This window comes from Macaca thibetana, chromosome 17 (assembly GCF_024542745.1).
Source record: "Macaca thibetana thibetana isolate TM-01 chromosome 17, ASM2454274v1, whole genome shotgun sequence".
In the NCBI taxonomy this organism is placed as follows: domain Eukaryota; kingdom Metazoa; phylum Chordata; class Mammalia; order Primates; family Cercopithecidae; genus Macaca; species Macaca thibetana.
Genome location: NC_065594.1, coordinates 15176556 through 15200788, shown reverse-complemented (window position 1 = coordinate 15200788; position 24233 = coordinate 15176556). Strand labels below are relative to the sequence as shown.

Genomic DNA, 24233 nt, shown 5'->3' with positions numbered 1-24233 from the left:
TTGCTGCAGCACATAAGACATACTTAATTCCTCCAGCAAAAAATTGCAGCAACAGGTATGACATCAACACTTGCTACTTCACTTGGTACTTTTATGTTATGGAGGGGGCTTCTTTCCTTAAGCCTCATGAACCATCCTCTGCTGGCTTCTAGCTTTTCTTCTGCAGCTGTCTCACTTCTTTCAGCCTTCATAGAGTTGAAGGGATTTAGGGCCTTCCTCTTGATTAGGTTTTGGCTTAAGAGAATATTGTGGCTTCTTTGGTCTTCTATCCAGACCACTCACATTTTCTCCATGTCAGCAAAAGGCTGTTTTGCTTCCTTATCATTTGTGTGTTCACTAACGTGGTGCTTTTAATTTCTTTTAAGAATCTTCCCTTTGCATTTACACTTTGGCTTAACTGTTTGGCACAAGAGGCCTAGCTTTCAGCCCATCTCAGCTTTCAACATACCTTCCTCACTAAATGACTAAGCTTATCATTTCTAGCCAAATTAAAGTGAGAGATGTGCAACTCTTCTTTTACTTCAGCACCATAGTAGGGCTATTAATTGGCCTAATTTCAATATTGCTGTGTCTTAGTGAATAGAGAAGCCTAAAGAGAGGGAGAGAGACCCGGGAATGGCTGGTTGGTAGAGCAGTCAGAACATACATACCTTTATTAAACAGTTTGCTGTTTTATATGGGCATGGTTTATGGCTCCCCAAAACAATTACGGTAGTAACATCAAAGATCAGTGATCACCATAACAGATATAGTAATAATTTAAAAGTTTGAAATATTGTGAGAATTACCAAAATATGACACAGGTATGAAATGAACATATGCTATTGGAAAAATGGTGCTGATCGACTTGCTGAACAGAGGGTTGCCACAAATCTTCAATTTGTAAGAAAATGCAGTATCTTTGAAGCACAATAAAGTGAAGCATAATAAGACAAGGCATGCCTTTTTAGTCAGGAAATATGTTCACTGGAGTGGACACTAAAATAAACGTAGATGCCAGTGCAGTTTAAACTGTTTTCCTATGTAAATAAAACCAATTTAAGATAGATAAAGAACAGAGGGCCTGGTGCAGTGGCTCATGCCTGTCGTACAACATTTTGGGAGGCTGAGGCGGGAGGATTGCTTGAGGCCTCAAGTTCAAGACCAACTTGGGAAACATTGCAAGACTCTGTCTCTACAAAAATTAGAAAAATTGACTGGGTGTGATGGTGTGCACTGTAGTCCCAGCTGCCTGGGAGGCTGAGACGGAGGATCACCTGAGCCCAGGAGTTCAAGGCTGCAGTGAGCCACGATTGCACCACTGCAATCCAGCCTGGTTGACAGAGCAAGACACTGTCTCTTAAGAAAAAAAACCAGGAAAATATTTTGTGAGTTTAGAAAGTTATATCTACATGCAATTTTCCCTGGTCCTAAATACAGAAGAATTACTCAGGTAATCCTTGTCTGAGTAACTTTATCCTATGTAGGGGAAAACATTAATATGTAACTTAACACTATAAAAAATTAAGCCAAGATGTGAATCAGCTATAAGTCAGAATCCTTTTTAAATATAGGTCAAGGTAAGAGCCACTCAAGTATAGCAAATTTCCTTGGTGGAGATTAATGAGGTAGCAACATTTTGTCCAATAACCACTGTGTCCGAGTCCCCAAGACCACTCCCATCCATATTCAATGGTTCACTAGAAGAATTCATATACTGTCAGAGTCCCCAAGACCACGCCCACATTCAGTGATGCGCTAGAAGAATTCATAAGGATTGGCATATATTTGTACTTATGGCTAATATATATTTCTTTCCTTCCTTCCTTCCTTCCTTTTTTCCTTCCTTCCTTCCTTCCTTCCTTCCTTCCTTCCTTCCTTCCTTCCTTCCTTCCTTCCTTCCTTCCTTCCTTCTTTCCTTCCTTCCTTCCATCCTTAGCTAAGGAAAACAAAGCAAAATCAACCAAGGGATAAAGCTCATGGGATGAATTCTCAGAAAATTAGGCTCAAGCTTCCAAAAGTTTTCTCCAAGTTAGGGCCACATAAGACATACATAATTCCTCCAGCAAAAAATTACAACAACAAGTATGACAGTACTTGAAGTTTTATCTACCAGAGAAGCTCATTAGATACTTAGCACCTAATGTTTCTACTGGGAGCAGATCACATAGGCTTCGTCTGCCTGGCGTGCACCAAAATTCCAGACTCCCAGAAAGAAAGCAGGTGTTCAGTATAAACCACATGTTTGTACAGACAGCATAGGCATAGTGAATCATTCTTTTCATTTGGGAAAAGGTTTATATCAGTGTAGGGAACTGTTTACCAGTAAGTTTCCAGATACCAGCCAAGGGCCAACCTTTTCTGTTCTTTTTATTAATATATATTCTTTTTCTTCTTCTGTTGTTTCCTTTTCTGTTATTTTTATATTGCTATTGTAATTCAGTAAATCAATCCACTAATGAGTTGCATTCTGCAGTTTGGAAAACATTGCTCTAAAAGACATCTAGGAGATTAAATATCTTTTACCAGTAAAGTACCTCAGCTTCATCATTAGTGTCATTAGTCAGTTATTATTAAGACATTAGTGTCATCATGTTAGTTAGATCTTTTAGAAATGGGCCATATTTTGGAAGCTACTCAAAACATCCTTAATGTAATAGAAAATCATTTCATACTATAAGTAATATCTATAATGAGCTATATTAATTAAATATAATAATTGAATGATTGTGATTAATTCCATATTTCACCAGAAGAAATCATTTTTTAAACATGATTAATAAACTAAAGAAAATTTTAACAGGAAATAAATTATTCCCAAAGCACATTTTAAAAAGTTATTTTATTGAGATATTATTCATATACCAAAAAAAATATCCTTTTAGCCTACAACTCTGTATCCTTAGCACTTCAAAAGGCCAAGGCAGGACAATCACTTGAGCCCAGGAGTTGAGCTGCAGTGAGCTATATTCGTGCCACTTCATTGCAGCTTGGGCAACAGAGCCAGACCTCATTAAAAATTTTTTTTTAAATAAAAATAATAAAGTGTACAACTCAATGATTTTTAGTATGTTCATGGGGTCATGCAAGCATCACTGCTAACGGATTCCAGAACATTTTCATCACCCCAGAAAGAAAGCCTATATGAATGAGCAGTTAGTTCCCAAACCCCCTTCCACTAACCCCTGGCAATTACTAATCTGCTTTCTGTCTTTATGGTTTTCTCTGGTTTTGTTATTTCATATACAGTCAGTCACATGTCCCTTAATGATGGGGACATGTTGTGAGAAGTGTGTCATACGGCAATTTTGTCATTGTGCAAACATCATAGAGTGTTCTTACAAAAACCTAGATGGTAGAGCCTACTACACACCTAGCTCTATGGTATAGCCTATTGCTCCTAAGTTACAAACCTGTACAGCATATTACTGTACTGAACACTCTGATAATTGTAACACAATGGTAAGTATTTGTGTATCTAAACATAGAAAAGGTATAGTACAAATACAGTATTATCTTACAGGAATACTGTCATATATGCAGTCCATTGCTGACTGAAATGTTATGTGACACATTTCCAACTGTAAATGGGAGCATACACAATATGTGAACTTGTGTGTTTAACTTATGCCACTTAGTATAACATTTTCAAGGTTCATCCACGTTGGAACATATGCGAGTTCTTTATTCCTTTTTGTGGTGGAGTAATATTCCAGTTTTTGGATATACCACATTTTATTTACCAAATCATCAGCTGATAGATATTTACATGTTTATACCTCTTCACTCTTTTGAATAATGCTACTATGAACATCCCTGTACAAGTTTTGTGTGTAAATGTTTTTAATTCTCTTTGGTGCATGTCTAAAAGTGGAATTGCTGCGTTAATTCCATTCTGTTTATCTTTTCAAGGAACTGCCAAGCTGTTTTCTGTAGTGGCTGTACCATTTTATATTTCTGTCAGCAATGTATCAGGGTTCCAGTTTCTCCACATCCTTGTCAACATGTTGTCCTTTATTTAAAAGAAATTTAACCATCCTAGTGGATGTGAAGTGGTATCTTACTGTGGTTTTGATTTGCACTTTCCTAATGACTAATGATGTTGAACATCTTTTCTTGTACTTGTTGGCCATTTCTATACAGATAGCCTTCCATATGCATGAATTCTGCATCCATGAATTCAACCAACTGTGGATCAAAAAAATTGGGGAAAAAACAATAATAATAATAATAATAATACAATAATAATAAATAATTTTTAAGAACCCAATACAGTATAACATCTATTTATGTAGCATCTACTTTTGTATTATGTATAAGTAATCTAGAGATGAGTTAAAGTATACTGGATTATGTGTGTACATTATATAGAAATATGACACCATTTTATGTAAGGGACTTGAGCATCTGTGAATCTTGGTATCCATGGGGGTCCTGGAACCAATCACCCGTGGATATAGAGGGACAACTGTATCTTCTTTGGAGAAATGTCTATTCAAGTCCTTTGCCTATTATTAAATTGGCTTGTTTGTCTCTGTTACATTGCATTGAGAGCATTTTATATTCTAGGTCTGAGAGCTTATCAGATAAAAGATTTACAATTTTTTTTCCCCATTCTATGGATGGTCTTTTTACTTTCTTGATGATATCTTTAGAAACCCAAAAGTTCTCTATTTTGATAAAGACCATCATCTACTTTTTCTTGGTTACTTGTGTTTTAGGTGTCATATATAAGAAGTCATTGCCTAACCTATGTTTTCTTCTAAGAGTTTTATAGTTTTAGCTCCCTTTTCACCCATTTTGAGTTCATTTTTGTATATGATATGAGATAGGCATCCAATTTCACTCTTTTGCCTGTATTTATTCAGTTGTCCTAGCACCATAGGTTGAAGACACTATACTTCACCAATTAAGTGGTCTTGGCACTCTTGTAAAAAAACAATTGACCATAACATATGGGTTTACTGTTAGACTCCCAGTTGTATTTCATTGATCTATAACCCTATCCTTATGCCAATACCATACTGTCTGGATGACTAACTTTTTAGTGAGTTTAAAATCAAGAAGTGTGAGTACTCAAATTTTATTGTTCTTTTTCAAGATTGTTTTGGTTATTCAGAGTCCCTTTAATTTCCATGTGGATTTAGGATCCACTTGTCAGTTTCTTCACAAAATATAGCTGGTGTTTTGATGAAGAGTGTGTGTTGAATTTGTAGATCACTTTGGGTAGTATTGCCATCTTAACAATATTAAGTCTTCTAATCCAAGAACATGAATTTCTTTCTATTTATTTAGATCTTCTTTAATTTCTTTCATAGATAGTTTATAGATTTTAGTGTACAAATCTTACAATTCTGTGGCTAAATTTATTCCTAATGCTGTATTCTTTTTGATGCAGTTTGAAATAGAATTATGTTTTAAATTTCATTTTAGGACTATATATTGCATTGTCTAGAAATACAGTTGATTTTTGCATATTGATCTTAAATCCAGAAACCCTGGATCTCATAAATGCATGCGTGTGTCTGTGTCTGTATGTGTATGTGTATGTGTATGCCTTAGTATTTTCTGTACATAAGAACATGTCACCTAAATAGAGATCATTTTACTCCGTTTTTTCTTCTTCTTTTTCTTCTTTTTTACTCCTTTTTTTTCTTCTAATTTGGATGCCTTTTATCTATTTTTCTTGCCTAATTCTATACAATGTTGAATAGAAGTGGTAATAGTGAACATCCTTAACTTGTTCCTTATCTTAGAGAGAAAGCTTTTGGTTTTTACATTAAATATAATGTTGGCTGTAAATTTTGTTCATAGATTTTCTTTATTAGGTTTAGTGCTTAGAGATAAATTTATAGCTGTAAATATATTTTTAAAGGAATCATTTCAAATAAAAAATCAAATCTTCTACCTTAAGAAACTTGAAAAAGAGGAGCAAACCAAACCCCAAACAAGCAGAAACAAGAAAATAAGAGTAATATTTGCCTCATAAAATAAGTAGGAAGGTGTTCTCTCCTATTTCATTTTTATGAAGTGTGCACGAAGGATTGGTTTTACATGTGTATGTTTGGTAGAATTTACCAGTGAAGCCATCTGGTCTTGGTCTCAGTGGTTGCCCTGGGAATTACAATTAGGATATTAATTTATAACAATCTACTTTAGGTTCAAATCAACTTAATTTCAGTAGTGTACCAAAAGATCTTTCCTATGTAGCTCCATTCCCTCCACCTTACTTTGTGCTGTTATTGTCATACAAATTACAACTTTATACATTTTGTTTCCATCAACAGATTTATAATTATTGCTCCTGCAGTTATTTTCTTAATCAGTTAGGAGATTCAAAAAGAATTACAAACAAAAACCACATTTATCCTATTTTTATGTTTACCTATGTAGTTACCTTTACTAGTTTTCTTTATTTTTTCATGTGAATTTACACTACTATCAAATGTCCTTTTATTTCAACACAAAAATCTCTACTATTTTTTATAGGGCAGGTTCACCGATGATTAATTCCTTCTGTTTTTCCTTATCTGGAAATGTCTTAATTTTTCTTTTATTTTAGAAGGATAGTGTTGTTGCACATAGGATTCTTAGCTGAAAGTCTTTTTCCTTTAGCACTTTGAATATTTCATCTCACTGCCTTCAGGCCTTCATAGTTTCTGATGAGAAATCAGTTGTTACTCCTATTGAAGATCCCTTATACAGACTGAGTTGCTTCATTCTAGCTGCTTTCAAGATTCCCTCTTTGTGTTGGCTTTTGATAGTTTGATTATGATGTGTCTGGATATTCATCTTGGAATTTGTTAGCTTTCTTAAATTTGTAGATAAATATTTTTAATGAAATTTGGGAAATTTTTAGCTATTATTTTTCAAATAATCTATCTGTCCTTTACTCTTTACCCTCTCCTTCTGGGACACTCATTATACATATGTTGGTATAGTTGATGGTGTTTTACAGGTCTCTGAGACTGTTCAGTTTTCTTTAGTGGGGGCCATAGGCTCTTGCCCCTAAAGTTTACTAAAAATCACAGACATGAATCAGATTTATTAATAGGAGAAAAGGCACACAAATTTATTTAATATGTATACATGCTTCAGAATGAAGACCCAACTTCCCAATGAGTTATAGAAGCTTATATACCATTTTGAAGTTACAGAAAGAGTAGGGGCTTAGATTCTGATTTTAAAAAAGGTTATAGGAGCAGGGAGAAGAGGTTTAGCAAACAAAGGTGGACTTTTTATGTAGATGAAGCCACCATCAAAGAGAATAGATGGTAAATGTTTCTTCTCAGACTTTTAAATGTGTCAGATTTTCAATCTCTCCTAGATTTGGGGAAAAGCATAGAAAGGGGAAGTGGCACAGCTGCATTAGTGGAGATTCTCCACATTAATGCAAATGTTCCCCACTTAAGACAGCTTTGTAAGGCCATTTCTGCCTGCTGGCCAAGAGACTGACATTTCAAAATATGTCAAAGAACTATATTTTGGGGGAAAATATTTTAATTTCTTTCACTTTATTCTTTGTTATCTGTTGCTCAAACCAGACGATCTTAGTTGACAAATCTTTAACTTCACTGAATCTTGTGCCTGCTCCAATCTGCTGTTGAGCTCTTCTAGTGAATTCTTCATTTCAGTTATTTTCTTTTTCAACTCCAGGATGCCTATTTGGTTCTTTTTAAATAATTTCTTTCTCTTATTAGTATTCTTGATTTGGTGAGACAACATTCTTATAATTTCCTCTATAGATATGATTTCCTTTAGTTCTTTAAACATATTTAAATAGTAGATTTAAAGTCTTTCTCTATTAAGTCTAACATCTGGACTTCCTCAGGGAAAGTGTTTATTAGTTGCTTTTTTTTCTTGCATAAGAGCCATTTTTTTTGTCTCATCTCATATATTGTAATTTTTTTTTTGAAAACTGGATGTTTTAAAAAATATAACGTGGCCACTCTGTATATTAGTTTCTTTCCCCTCCCCAGGGTTGTTTGTTGTCACTGTTTTTGCAGCTGCTTGTTTAGTGACTTTTCTGAAATAATTATGTAAAATCTGTATTCTTTGTTGGGGTGGACACTGAAGTCTCTGCTGAGTTAGCTTAGGGGTCAGCTAATAATTGAACAGATTTCTTTAAATGCCTAGAATCAATAAATCTCCTAGCCTTTGCTGATGGGCTCTGTGTGTGTGTGTTGGAACATGCCTTCAACAGCTGGTCAGGCAAATTACAACTGTACCTTATTCTTTACTTCCTGCTTGTGCAGAGCCTCAAGGTCAGCCAGAGGCAAAAGCTTAGGGACTTTTCAGGCCTTTCCTGAGTATGCACACACTCCTATGCATCCCCACAGTTACGCGTGTGTATGGTCTTCTAGATTCCAAGAAATATAATGGAGCTTATTAACACTCATTTCGCAGCCGTCTCACTCTGTTGCCTAGGCATGATCTCAGCTCACTGCAACCTCTGCCTTAGGCTCAAGTGATTCTCATGTCTCATCCTCCCAAGTGGCTGAGATTACAGGCATGCAGCACCACGCCTGGCTCATTTTTTTCTTTTTTTTTTTTGTATTCTTAGTACAGGTGGGGTTTCGTCATACTGGCCAGGCTGGTCTCATACCCCTGGCCTCAAGTGATCCACTTGCCTCCCTTAGCCTCCCAAAGTGCTGGGATTACAAGTGAGAGTCACTGAGCCTGGCCTCTCAGCTTTTCCTTTTAAGCTTCCTGGTAAGCCTATTTTTTTTTCCTCAATTGTTATCTACTAACTCCCGGCAGCTCTGAAATTAAACAATGGTTTCTTATTGTTCCATGCCCCTAGGGAAAAGGCTATTTACACTGGACCATCTCCAAGTTAGGTCAAATAAAGATAGCTTTGTAAGTGGTGTTTCAAGTAATCACCAGACTATTTAAATAATGAAACTCCTCTCGGAATGAAATAGGTGTTAAAGGAGCTCCAGCCCTATTCTGCCCCTTATGGTGTCTGCCAGGCTACTGGGTTTTCACTGCAATTGTGCACTCTTGGTTTTCAAGGCTGCCATGGAGCTGGGGATGACAGCCGGGGGAACAGTGGATAGGCATAGGGCAAGTTAAAATGCTACAAAGCTCAGTGTTCGAAGTTTCAGCCATTTGTTTCTGTTGTTATTTTATAAATTCTCCAGGATTGTTGCAACACTTTCGTTAATTTCCAGAGTTTTGATAAAGTTGCTTCTAACCATATTTGCCAATTTATCATCACTTTTATGCAGAAGAGAATCTTATCCTTCATTTTAATGAGGAGAAAATGACAGGTTCTTACTCATCGTTTTACTGCCATCACCCCCTAACTAAGAAAGTTTTTAGGAAATTGAAGTGGCCTTTTACTCTCTCAAGTCAGAGTGTAAGGTAGGTTGGCTTTTTAATGCCACATAAGTCATTAATGGAAAAAGGATCTCATGGAAATCTAAGGAAAGGAATCCATGGATCTGTCTTATCCCTCATTAGACAGAACTTTCCACATTAGGGCACCTGACATGCTGCTTCCCAGCGTTTGAATTATCTACCCTTAAGCTGTATGCCTCTGTAGCTGTGGAGATGATATGCTATAACAGAAGGCTGCCTAAGATTTGCACTGTAAGCTGAAACTCTTCACAGGAAGGTTTCCATGTGAGGGTCTATCGGGGTGGGGGTGGGGAATAAGGTACAATATACATTTCTCCCTGTGTGGCCTATAATGTTTTTGTTGTACATAATGGTGACTGAAAAATTATGATGAACACTTATTTATTTCAGTGGAAGATATAATCCAGCTAAGCAGAAGACAGTGAGTGACAAGAGAGGACCAGTAAAAAAGATTACAAGATCAAACCATCTTCCAGAACTCCATCCATGATTCCAGAACTGGGTGGATTTCTATTTCTTCCTTTTTCCATTTATAATATTCAACTTATGAAGTTAATGGTCAGCACATTTCTTCAGGGAATAAAATAGATAAGAACTGCCAAATTTTTCTTTAGCTCCTTTTCCAGATGTGTGTTCCTTTGTTTGCATAAAAGTAATTTTCTCCAGTGACCCTAAACTATGAAGTGCTTGAGAGTTTTAAAATATCCTAGGGAATCTGAAGGCTGGCATCGTTACATTTACTTTTCATGATACACCCATGATCTGCTCTGATAGAAACATTTCTATTCTATTTGGTTTCTAGTTGACTGTCAGCGAAAAGTGTGTATTCATAAAACCTTTTTGCTATTTTGGGCTGGATCTTGCTCAGTTTTTTAAATTTCAGGTTTAAACAAAGCCGAAAATCAAGTCCATTTTAAGTTTTGACTTGAACTCTTATGGTATTGTAGAACAACCTTAGATTACAAATAAACTTGCCGCTCTGCCATGAACTTAGGAGATCTTGGGCAAGTCCCTTCACCTCTTGTTTATTTCCCACACCTGTAAAATGACTGAGGCAAAACTATACACTTTCTGAGGATTTTTACAATTCTAGAAAACCAGTATTTATTCAATCATAAGGTCCTACCACTTACTTAGCACTAGTGATTTAAGTCATTTTGTGACGTGTGGTAATTCATAGTGATGGACTAATTCTTTAGACCAAACTGCAATTGTTCACAATACTCAAGTCCAGACATGGAGATAGAATGAGAATAAGAAAAGAGTTCTTTTGAGGCATTTATAAAATGTATTGAATCCTCTCATTCGTGGTTAGACTGTTTTTGTCTTTTAGATAGTTTTTGTAACTGTCACCTAGGTCCGGAACATGTAACTTGTTTGTCCACTTTAATAAGTGAAATCATTGGACTTCAAATTTATAGAAATCACCTAGAGGTAAGTATAGTTTCCAGCTAATGGTGTTCTCATCCTGTATCTGGCACTAAACCTAAATTCAATTCTGTATCACCAGGAATGAATACCAAATGCATTTCTGTAACTACTTCTATAAAAGTTTATTTTCTTTCTTTAAGGAAGAATATATAAATTTCATATAGCCAAAAATATTTTAAGTTACTTTAAAATGTAATGTGGAAAAATATAACTTTCTATAAATTATTCTACATTGGAATTATTCATAAATATTTTACCCTATTATTTAGCTAACTATTGATATTAGGTGCCTTGACCCATATCATTAGACAAATATTAGATTTTTATGTCTTATACCATCTTTCTCAGCATTAGTAGAAAATTAATAATTAAAATAATAATTATAGGACGGGTGTGGTGGCTCACACCTATAATCCTAGTACTTTGAAAGGCCAAGGCAGGCAGATCACTTGAGTCCAGGAGTTTGAGAACAGCCTGGCCAACATGGCAAAACTTGTCTCTACTAAAAATAGAAAAAATACAATTAGCCTGGAGTGGTTGTGCACGCCTGTAATCCCAGCTACTCAGGAGGCTGAGGCACAAGAATCACTTGAACCCAGGAGGCAGAGGTTGCAGTGAACTGAGATCATGCCACTGCACTCCAGCTTGGGAGACAGAGCAAGACTCTGTTTCAAAAAAAAAATCATTATTATAATAATTATAATTATCAATGAAAAATAAACACATTTTTTCCTTTCATACAGAGCTAAGCTATTGTAGGGACTATTGAGGAACATTTAAAGTTATCTCAATCACTGGGATAAAATATTAGTTGAACATCTTATCACAGGGACTCTATTACATTTAAGTGTTGGTTCTGCAAGAGCTACTTTGGGATACTTTTCAGATGCCATAAAATGTCTGTATTAAACAGAATGATGGAATGTTGAGAGAGTATAAAGAACTGAAATGAGGGACTGCAAGATCTGTATTCTAATACAGTTTTGCCACTTATAAGTTTCTGACTTTGGTAAATAACTTTTCATATCTTCAGTTTTATCCTTTATAATTACTGCCTTGAGATTGCTGTGCAGATAAAGGGTACTTACCATGTATTTATTTCTTTACTTCTTTATAGCCTCTTTCCCACTAGAAGGGATGTGAGTTAGCTTTTACTAATATAGAGGTATCAAAAAATACCTACAAGATAAAAGATGAAAATAAAAATTAAAATTTAGCAAGAATTTCCAACCAAGAAAAGTTTTAGTTTTAAGCTTTCTACCAGTCAGTGCAAAGAAGCAATGACTGCTTTCCTCTGTAGAAGGAATATACAAGTAGAGAAGAAGTTTTATCTAATTCTAAGCTCTGAAAATAATTTTGTCATAAAGAAAATGCAATTACTGGCCGGGCATGGTGGCTCACACCTCCTGTCACTTTGGGAGGGTGAGGCAGGTGAATTGCTTGAGCCCAGGAGTTCCAGACCAGCCTGAGCAACATGGCAAAACCCCATCTCTACAAAAAATACAAAAATTAACCAGTTGTGGTGACACATGCCTGTAGCCTAGTACTCAGAAGGCTGAGGTGGGAGGATCACTTGAGCCAGCCCAGGAGGTTGAGGCTGCAATGAGCCACTGTACTCCAGCCTGGGCAACAGAGTAAGACCCTGTCTCAAAGAAAAAGAAAAAAAATCTAATTACTTGCTGCAATAACTGCAGCAAAAATGACCGTTTAGGGTCTTTGATACTCAAATATGTATTGACTTCAGTAGTTGTTTTCTTTCATTGGAAAGTTCAGAAATCATAAAGCAAAACCATCAGTAAAACAACATAAAAAATTTTAAGATATCTAAATGTATTATAAAATATCAAGATATACCATTTTAAAAACAAATATTGCCATAATAAAAAAGACAGATCATGAGTATTGACATGAGTGTGAAGAACCTGGAACCCTCATATGTTGCTGGTGGGGATGCAAAGTGATACAGCCACTTTGGAAAGCTGTCAGTTTCTCAAAAGGTTAAACATGGAGTTACTAGATGACACAGCAAGTCTCTTTGGTATATGCCCAAGAAAAATGGAAACCTATGTCCACATAAAAACATGTACAGGAAGGTTTGTGGCACCATTATTCAAATAGCCAAGCAGTGGAAACAACCCAAATGTTCATCAGCTGATGGTTGGGTAAATAAAATGCAGTATATTCCAGCAATGGATATTATTTGGCAGTAGAAAGGAATGAAATGCTGATATATGCTACAACATGGGTAAACCTTGGAAACATTATCCTAAGTGAAATAATGGAATAACAAAAGACCATATATTGCATAATTCCATTTATATGAAATGTCAAAAAATAGGCAAATCCATAGAGACAGAAAATAGATCGGTAGTTGCTGAGGGTTGGCAGATGGGTCGGTGATGGAGAATGACTGCTGATGGGTACAGGATTCCTTTTTGGGGTGATGAAAATGTTCTAAAATTGATTGCAGTGACAGTTGCACAACTCTGTGAAAGTAATGAAAACTATTGTATACTTTAAATGGGTTAATGGTATGTTTTGTGATTTATACCTCAGTAAGGTTGTTGTAAAAATGTTAAATATAAGTTATTTTAATATTAATTAGTAAATAAATGTTAATGAAATATTTGATCTTTCTCAAAAATATGATCCAAAAAATACAAAAATGCATTATCACTAGTGCTATTACTGGGTATAGAGCTTTTTATTTATTTGTGTGTGTATGTGTATGTGTGCGTGTGTAAAAACACAATAAACTAGTTGGAACATCTGCTTTGTTAGCATATTTGTATCTTCTCTGCCCTTATTCATGTTCTATTCACATCTCTTCAAACGGTCCCCTCTTAAAAGAAGAATTGGACCCTTTAGAGGTCAGCTGCTTGGAGACATTGGGTTTCAGTGCTGCTAGTGTGGCTGGACCAGAGAACAGGACATGCCTTGGAAAAAAAGCTCTCTGGCGGCCGGGCATGGTGGCTCATGTCTGTAATCCCAGCACTTTGACAGGCCGAGGTGGGCGGATCACGAGGTCAGGAGATCGAGACCATCCTGGCTAACATGGTGAAACCCCTTCTCTACTAAAAATACAAAAAAATTAGCCAGGCGTGTTGGCGGGCGCCTGTAGTCCCAGCTACTCAGGAGGCTGAGGCAGGAGAATGGCGTGAACCCAGAAGGCAGAGCTTGCAGTGAGCTGAGATGTGCCACTGCACTCCAGCCTAGGCAACAGAACAAGACTCCCTCTCAAAAAAAAAAAAGCTCTCTGGCCCGCCTGCTTACATGGGTCCTCAACCTTGGCTGTGTGTCAGACTCACCTGAAGAGCTTAAAGTAAAATACTCAGACATGTGCACCACCCCCAGGATTGTGATCTCACATGTATTTCTTTAAGCCTCCCCCCAGGAAATTGTGCAGAAAAGATTGGGACCCACTCTGCTGGTTCAGTGTGGCTCCATCTCTCAAACTGAATGACACTTCTTCCAACTCTCCTCAAGCTGACTTCACCTTGGTCTTTTTATTTTTACTTTTTTACAGTGAGAGATAAGGATTTTATTTTTTCTTTGTTGTTATTTATTTCAATTTTTATTTTAGATTCGGGGGTAGCCATGCAGGTTTGCTACCCTGGTATATTGTGTAACGGTGAGATATGGGGCACAAATAATCCTATCACCCAGGGACTGAGCATAGTAGCCACCAGTTGTTTGTCAACGTTTGCTCTCCTTTCTTCCTCCACCCTCTAGTGTTCCCCAGTGTCTATTGTTGCTATCTTTATGTCCATGTGACCAGTGTTTGGCTATCACTTGTAAGCAAGAACATGCAGTATTTGGTTTCCTGTTCCTGTATTAATTTGCCTAGGAAAATAGTCTCTAGCTGCATCCATATTGTTACAAAGGACATGATTTCATTTCTTTTATGACTGTATAGTATTCAATGGTGTATATCAGGAGTCCCTAGTCTCTGGCTGTGGACTGTTACCTGTCCATGGCCTGTTAGGAACTGGGCTGCCCGGCAGGAGGTGAGCTGCAGGCGAGCAAGCATTACCACCCAAACTCCACCTCCTATCAGATCAGCAGCAGCATTAAATCCTCATAGGAGCACGAACCCTGTTGTGAACTGTGCATGTGAAGGATCTAGGTTGCACACTTCTTATAAGAATCTAATGCCCGATGAGAATTTAACTAACGACTAATCTGAGGTAGAACATTTTCATCCCAAAACCATCTCCTCCCAACAATGCAGTCTGTGGAAAAATTGTTTTCCATGAAACCAGTCCTTGGAGTCAAAAGGGTTGGGAACCACTGGTGTATATGTAGCACGTTTTCCTTATTCAATCCACTGTTGATGGGTACCTAGGCTGATTCTATGTCTTTACTATTGTGAATAGTGCTGTGATGAGCATGCAAGTGCATCTGTCTTTTTAGTAGAAAGATTTGTTTTCTTTTGGATATATATACCCAGTAATAAGATTGCTGGGTCAAATGGTGTTTTAAGTTCTTTAAGAAATCTTCAGACTGCTTTCCACAGTGGCTAAACTAATTCACATTTCCACCAACAGTGTCTAAGTGTTCCCTTTTCTCCATAGCCTCACCAGCATCTGTTGCTTTTTGACTTTTCAATAATAGCCATTCAGACTAGTGTTAGATGGTGTCTTATGGTGGTTTTGATTTGCATTTCTCTGATGATTAGTGATGTGGAGCATTTTTTTCATGTTTGTTGGCCACTTGTATGTCTTCTTTTGAGAAGTGTCTGTTCATGTCTTTTGCCCATTTTTTTTTAATGGGGTTATTTTTTGCTTGCTGAGTTGTTTCAGTTTCTTATAGGTTCTGGATATTAGACATTTGTCAGATGCATAGTTCATGGATATTTTCTCCCATTCTGTAGGTTTTCTGTTTACTCTGTTGATAGTTTCTTTTGTTGTGCATAAGCTCTTTAATTAGGTCCCATTTGACAGTTTTTGTTTTGGTTGCAATTGCTTTTGAGACTTAGTCATAAATTCTTTCACAAGGCCGATATCCAGAATGGTGTTTCCAGGGGCCAGGCCTAGTAGCTCATGCCTGTAATCCCAACACTTTGGAAGGCCAAGGCAGGAGGATTGCTTGAACCCAGGAGTTTGAGACCAGCCTGGGCAACATAGTGAGACTGCCATCTCTACAAAAAGTAAAAAGTTAGCCAGGCATGGTGGTGCATGCTTGTGGTCTCAGCTGCTTGGGAGGCTGAGGTGGGAAGATCACTTGAGCCTGGCAAGTCAAGGCTGCAGTGAGCTGTGATCATGCCACTACACTCCAGGCTAGGTGACAGAATGAAACCCTGTCTCAAAAAAAAAAAAAAAGGTTTCCTAGGTTTTCTTCTAGGATTCTTATAGTTTGAGGACTTACATTTAAATCTTTAATTCATTTTGAGGTAATTTTTGCATATGGTGAAAGGTTGGGGTCCAGTTTCATCCTTCTGTATACGGCTAGCCAGTTATCCCAGCACCATTTGTTGAATAGAGAGTCCTGTCCTTATTGCCTAATTTTGTTGACTTTGTTGAAGATCAGATGGCTGTAGGTATGTGGCTTTTTCTTCTGGGTTCTTTATTCTGTTCCATTGGTCTATGTGTCTGTTTTGTGCCAGTACCATGCTGTTTTGATTACTGTAGCTTTACATATAGTTTGAAGTCTGGTAAAGTGTTGCCTGTGGCTTTTTCCTTTTTGATTAAGATTACTTTGGCTATTCGGGCTCTTTTTTGCTTTCACATGAATTTTAAAATAGTTTTTCTAGTTCTGTGAAAAATGTTAGTATTTTGACAGGAATAGTATTGAATCTGTAGATTGCTTTGGGCAGTATGGCTATTTTAACAATATTGATTCTTCCAATCCATGAACATGGAATGTTTTTCCATTTGTTTATGTCATCTGATTTCTTTTGGAGGTGGTTTATAGTTCTCCTTGTAGAGATCTTTCACCTCCTTGGTTAGATGTATTCCTAGGGGTTTTTGTATATGTCTTTGTGTATGTGGCTATTGTAGACTGGATTGCATTCTTGATTTGGCTCTTAGTTTGAATGTTATTGGTGTATAGAAATGCTACTGATTTTTTATACACTGATTTTGTATCCTGAAACTTTGCTGACGTTGTTTATCAATTCCAGGAGCCTTTTGGCAGAGTCTGTAGGGCTTTCTATGTATAGGGCCATATTATCCTTGAAGAGAGATAGGTTGACTTCTTTTCCTACATAGATTTTTTTTTTTTTTTTCTTTCTCTTGTCTGATTGCTCCAGCTATCTCTTCCAGTACTATGTTGAATAGAAAGAGCTATTTTTGGGAGAATTTTCCAACCAAGATGTCAAAACAATAATGATGAGAGCATTATATGCTAATTCCCAATATTTTCCTTTGACTTGTTTAACTTTAAATAATCCAATTTTTTTACTTAATGACCTTGTAGACAATATTTATAAACCACCTTTTGATTTTTGACTGGGGATGGATTTTTAAAAAATGTATAAAGAGCTATATAGTGTTGATTTCTAATAAATTATTTCTACCTTTTCATTATCTTAATTAGTTTTATCATGTATAGGAGATTCCAAAGCAGAATTACCTATATCAGTTTTAGTACTATTATATTCATATTTTACTGGATAAGAAATTACTTATTTGGGACTAAGAATTATTCTTGCAACAGAAGCTTATCAGTAACACTATTTGATTGCTTTTTGCTGTGTGCCCAAGTGAGGACCTGTCTAGACTTCTATACTATGTGTATTGTATTAATTTTGTTCATAAATTAAGTAATTGAGTTATAGATACTAATTTAATATGTAAAAAATTTAGATTGTTGATTTCAAATATCAGAATAACCAAATTGTAACAACAGTGCTAGGATTTTGGTATTTAAAAAGGCAGAGTATACCAGAATATTAAAAACTGGCATTAAAATCACTAAACATAATTGAGATATGAAAAAGTACCTTTAAAATAATAAAGCACTACATAAATATGAGATCATATCATATATTTGACAGTAGGACATTATTTTTACAGGTTAACATTCAATTAATCTGACTATGAATTAGAAAAATCTTGAATTTATAGAGTTCATTTAACTTTATTAAAGCAATTTGCCAACTCAGCTACAGAAATACAGAAAATATTACTATCTGGAGAACTACCCAATCGTAAGTTTATCATCATTAGAATTGTTTAAGCAGAGATTAAGTGACCATTCCTCAGAGATACTATAGGAAGGATTCCTGCAGTGGTGGAGGTGTGTAGTTGGTTGCTGTCAATGTGCCTTCTGATACTAAGATTCTGTGATTCCCTGTTCATATATCATTCAACAAAACGTGAGACAAAAATAACTCCCTAAAATATATGTTGATTACACCATATAGGTTATATACATATAGACTGTAAATATAAGCTTTCAAAAATGTTTTGCCATTAGCTAATAACTAACAAAATCAGTTTTATTAAGGTGGTTTTGTGTTTATATTGCATGGTGTTCAATGAGCTTCTTATATCTGTAGTTTTCATCAAATGTGGAAAATTTAGGGCCATTTTTGTATTATTTTTCTGCCGTTTCCTGTCCTCCTGGGGCTTTAATTACAGCCTGTTGTAAACCACTTGATATTGTTCTTTTTGGTTCTTTTTTTATATCTTCTGTCGCTGTATTTATGTTTTCCATTAAATAATTGGACAGGCATATGATGACTGTTTTAGCATACTTATTTGCTAATTACAGTATCTTTTTCATTTCTCAGTCTGTTTCTGGTGACTGATTTTTTCTTCTGGTTTTGGGTCTCATTTTCTGCTTCTTGTAATATCTACTAATTTATATTAGATGCTAGGCATTGATTATTTCACATAGTTGGTTATAGATTTATTCTTATAGGCAGTTAAATGACTTGCAGTTCAGTTTCTTCTTTTCAAGTCTTTTTTAGGGTAAGTATAGAGTGACCTTTGCCCTAGAGAGAGAGTTTAGCACTATTTCTAAGCCATAGCTATTGTGCGATCGCTAGTAAATTCTTTGAGTGATCAGCTGGGACACTCAACTCTTGCTGGTTGGACCTCAGATGCCTCACAGGCTTATGTGGCACTCTGCTTGACCTCGTAGAGTTTTACTCTAGGCTTACGTGTCTCAATATCCAGCCGACTCTCAAGGGGCCCCTAAGCAGATTTCTGGAGTTCTGTTTTTACATGTCTGATTGCCCTCTGGTACTGTGCTCTACAACTTCAGCCACTTCAGCCTCCCTGAACTCCAGCCTCTGTCTTCTCCGCTACATGAAACCACCATGCTTTGTTTGGGATCCCCTACCCTGCTCTGAGGTCTGCACCTGCAGGTAGAAATCTAGAACGATGGATAGGCCTCATGTCATTCCTCTCAGGGGTCACAGTCTTAAGGTGCATGTCAATATCTGCAGTTGTTTCATATATTTTTGTCTATTTTTCTGTTTCTTCACAGTAAGAAGCTAAATCTTTCCCGTTACTCTCAATGCCAGAAGTAAAGGATAAAGCACTAAAATAAAAGCAAAGAAAATATTTTAAAATCTAATATAAAAATCCATTTTGCTATGCATCTGTAACTTTTTTTATGTTATCACCTAAATATGTTTTTCTCACCTTAATCACTGAAATTTGCACTGGATAAAATGACTGGATGGGGCTTGGTCTTACCTTGGCGAGGTGGTAAGTATATTCTGGGAAGAAAGAGCAAAAGTATTTATTTGGTGATCAAATTGATGGTCTGCGGCAAAGACTGTTGCTGTACACTCACCAAACTGTCTTCTTTTTCTATGGGACACAGAACTAGGCTACATTTTGTATGTGTTAACCACTTTGCCAGCGTGTGATGGTGCACACATACTTCTTTGCTTAGTGATATATGCATGAAACACTGTTTAGTAGTGTGTGATATGTATGCTACTGTGTTTAGAGATGGGGTGTGAAACACACTGTATGCACCTAGGTGTGACCCTGCGACTGACTTCAGGCCGATATAACCTAGACATAAGTGATATATGTGACTAGCCCATTAAAACCTCCCAGGTGATCCTTCTTGTTTGTGCTTTAAAAAAAAAATTGTGTTATGGGTGGATATGGAGGGTCTAAAAGCAAATTCCAAGGCCTCGGGGATAGCAGATCCACAAGGTAGAAGAAAATTGGGTCCCCAAATCACTTCATCTAGCACATCCATTCCTCTCACTTTGCTAATCCTCATTTGATTTTTATGTGAGGGAAAAGGAAATCCTTTTGTATTTTTCTGTGTGTGTTAAGACACTGAGATTTAGGTTTTACTGGTTGAAGCGGTCAGCGAATGCTCACTTGTATCAAACAATATTTTTAGTAAGACTTACAAGTATTTAGGTTTTCTTCAGTAGATAATATCTTTCTTTGCAACCACATGAGAGATAAATTCAGCTATTCATTGATGGTGATGGCCCCTGGCCTGCTGCATCACTGAATCATGTTCTTGCATCTCGACTGATATTTTAAAATTGATTCTAACTTGGTATATTTTCAAGTCTGCTGAACATAACTAAAACAATGATTTCTTTTAACTAAACAATCTTTTTGCATTTCCATCAATGTCTTTCTAGGATGCTGTTCTTTTAAGCCTTAGTACAAATGCTGTAAAATCTGATAGGCAAATATGAGCTGGGCCCAAACAACTGTGGAATGTAGCAGTCAGTGTGTGAGCGTGGAAGGATGCCCATAATAACTTTTGCTCAGGTGAGGAAGAATACACAGCATCACTCATCCACGGCATTTATAAAATCCCATTGGGAAGATATGGTGAAAGCCCTCTTCACTGGGAATGGGGATGGTTCCTTTCTTAGGCTCTGACTCTGCTCTTGGGAGGAATGTTCTTGTCCATTTTTTCTCAGTAGCCTCTGGCTCCAGTCCGTGGGATTTTCTTCCTTTTTCCTCTTCTTGCCCACATTCAAAGTGGATGATGAGGTTATGCCCTCTATTGGGGATGCACAGCTTTCAGAGCTCATACTCTGTTTCAACAAAATTGGGTGTCTAAAGGTGATTTTATGGTTCAAAGGCTTTTTAGTCTTAGTTTATATAAATTCCATCAAAATAGTAGTCAGTTCTATGTATAATATAATTTCAGAGCATGATTTGTTTCTTTGACCCATACCTCTCTCTGCCTAATGGCAGCTACCATGCAGATATTTAACTAATTGATTAAGGTGATGTGAAGTTAACACCTATCCATAATCTGATCCTTGCCACAAGGCTGAGTATTAGTGGTCTTTTGTGGCTCAAGACTTTTCTCAGCCTCATCTCTTTCTTTTTGGGATCTAGAAATAGTTGGCCTGTCCAACTCTTTAATGCCCTTCGATGCCCCGAATTTCTAGATTCTTTCCTAGACTCTCTCTATTCCCTTCTATTTCTCCTTACAAACTGGTTAACTATATTGCAAGCTCATCAGTTTCTTCTCTCTTACCAAAGGCAGTCAGTAACATTTAGTACACATACGTGTCCTAATTTACACATATTAGTCCATTCTCTTGCTGCTAATAAAGACATACCTGAGACTGGGTAATTTATCAAGGAAAGAGGTTTAATTCACTCACAGTTCCAGCATGGCTGGGGAGGCCTCTGAAAACTTAAAATCATGGCAGAAGGGGAAGCAAACGTGTCCTGCTTCACATGGCAGCAAGAAAGAAAAGTGCCGAGCAAAAGTGGGAAAAGCGCTTTTATAAAACCATCAGATCTCATGAGAACTCACTCACTATCATGAGAAAAGCAGCATGGGGGTAACCTCCCCCATGATTCAATTACCTCCCACCAGGTCCCTCCCAGACATGTGGGGATTATGGGAACTACAATTCAAGATGAGATTTGGGTTGGGACATAGCCAATCCATATTAACACATTATTATTAGTTGTTTTCCCGACATCCTTCCTGTGACCTACAGTCTTAGTAAGCACTTGGTCTGCTATGGCATAACAGGGATCCCAGGCTTCCAAACTCCCATATTTGTTTCTGTGCCGCTCACTGCAGACCTGCTAAGTTAATGCCACACATATTAGTATTTTGTTAATGCAGCACCTAAATTCAAGTTATTAATCTCTCTATTATGACTATAAAAAATAACTCTTGAGACTTTAGAGGCTTAACACAAAGGTTTCTTTCTCTCACACATCACAATCCATTCTGGTTTCAGCAGTGAAAAGAAGTAAAAATAAATAACAAAATAGTAATTCTATCTGGGGATAGAGAGGGAAATGTGAATGAGAGACACATATAAGGTATTTTAAAATTATTGATAGTATCTGTTAGACTGAGTGGTAGCTACATACACATCCATATTATTATACTTTAAATAATACATATGTAATATACTCAAGTATGTATGAAATTTTCAAAATAAAAAAATTAAAATTACTTCAGATAACTTTTTTTTTTTTAGACAAGGTCTTACTCTGTTTCCCAGGATTGAGTGCAGTTGCATGATCATAGCTCACTGCAGCCTCAAATTCATGGGCTCAGCCTCTCGGGTGTGTGCCATCACACCTAATTTTTTTTTTTTTGGTAGAAATGACATTTTGCCATGTTGCCCAGGCTAGTCTTGAACTCCTGGCCTCAAGCATTCCTCCTGGCTTGGACTCCCAAAGTGTTTGGATTACAAGTGTGAGCCTCCTACACCAGGCCTCTCAGCTGACTTTTAAACCATATTAGTATACATCGACATATTCACAAGTAAAGTGCGAATGACATTTTTTCTACTCCCCCTTATCCTTCACCTTTACAAACAAGAAACTTCTCTCCTTTAAGGTGGCCTGACATTTTTGTGCTAAAGAAATTCCTCATGACTTCATACAGCCACAGTTGGCTGTCACTATGACTAAAGGAAAATGAGTTCATTTGTAACTTTGTGATCTCCTCAGACCATAGAGCTATAACCAATGACTACCCTGGGGGGATGCACTCAAAATGAATCAACGTGGAATCGCACAGGCCCACTGTGGACTTGGTGTGACACAGCCCCTCCTCCATGGTTATAGTGTTACTTTGGTTTAGCTCTACATTTCCTAGCAAAGACTTGTGGTTAAAATGAAGCAGATTTAGTAGAACTAAATCCTGTTTTAAAAAGTGAATTAATATACTGAATGATGAGAAAACTGTCAAGTCTTATTGCAATCTAATGCAGGGCATCATTAGAAGTTGGTACTATTCTTTGGCCTTTGTTACTGCCTAAGGGCGATGGTTCTTAACTCATTGGGAAAAACATGTATTTATTATCACCTTCTGTATGTATACTAAATACTAGGATATGAAATCTAATAAACAGTCTCTGCCTTACCATGCTGCTAAAATCAAGTCATAATTGTTGAGCAGAGGTGTGAGATGGTGTTAGTCTATTTGAAATGCTATAACAAAATACATACTGGGTGATTTATAAACAGCAGAAATTTATTCTCACAGTTCTGGAGGCTCTGAAGTCCAAGATCGAGGCAGCAGCAGGTTCAATATCTGGGGAGGGCCCACTTCCTGGTTCATAGATGGCATCTTCTCACTGTGTCCTCACGTGGTAGAAGGGGTGAGGGATCTCTCGTGGGCTTCTTTTACAAGGGCACTAATCCAGTTTATGAGGGCTCCTCCCCCATTACCCAATTACCTTCCAAAGATCCCACCTCTTAATACTATTACATGGGGGTTAGATTTCAAATATGAATTTTGGGGGGACATCAATATTAAATCTTTAGCAGATGGAATTAGTACTACTTTGAAAATTTTCCACTGTCTTCTCAGACTAACCACAAAACAAAAGTGTGAATCAGTCTGTTGTGTGGGAGAAACCGAAGCAAGCACAAGTGTAACATTCAGGAGTAAGTAGGTGCGCTAAACCTCAGACAACGCAGCTGTCAGAACTGTACTTTCAGGTTAGGAGGACTGAGGGAGAGGCAGAAAGAAGGCATGCACGCAGCAGGGGTGGAAGCCTCTTTGATGCAGGGATAATGGGACAGGAAATGTTTTTCAGGCAGAGTGCAGAATCAAAGAATAAGTGAATTAGCAGCTGACAAGGATCAGAAGATATATTCAGGGCAGTTCGCAAACCAATGAACTGTGCTCACAGTGTTGTGATGGCAAGTGCTATCCTTTAAGGCAGCTTGGGGCTCCTCTAGGCCTCAGGTGACTTATCCTATCAATACTACAATTCCAAAGAAATAAGTTACTCTATCTGCTTGTGCAAATCTTACACTGGGGACTCTTGGGGGGACCTCAGGACACTATTAAGGAATAGAAACTAATCTAGTCACTTGATTTGAAGCTAAGTCTAGAAAGCCAGAATGGGACAAGGTAATGTGGCCCTAATGCCACACTGAGGAATGGGACTTAATTGTAATCAGCAGAGAAACCCTTGTACATTTTTAAATAGGGAAAGGACAGGATTAAAACTGACCTTTTCTTTTCCCCATGCAACCACCAACACAATTTACACCAGTTCCGGCTTTGAAATACTGAGTTTG

General features: G+C 37.0%; 1 protein-coding gene across 3 annotated transcripts in view; it reads left to right on the top strand.

Moving 5' to 3' along the window:
- CCDC169 (coiled-coil domain containing 169) overlaps positions 1–14272 on the top strand; it is a 62097-nt gene extending 47825 nt beyond the window's left edge. Inside the window, exons 8-9 of one of the 3 annotated variants that reach the window (XM_050766100.1) lie at positions 13613–13714; positions 14018–14272. In XM_050766100.1, coding sequence (XP_050622057.1) covers positions 13613–13714; positions 14018–14099 — 184 coding nt within the window. In that variant the 3' untranslated portion in view covers positions 14100–14272. Of the gene's footprint in view, positions 1–9732; positions 10809–13612; positions 13715–14017 lie in introns of those variants that run through there. The other 2 variants (XM_050766099.1, XM_050766101.1) reach the window with 2 other exon arrangements.
- The last annotated feature ends 9961 nt before the right edge of the window (positions 14273–24233 follow it).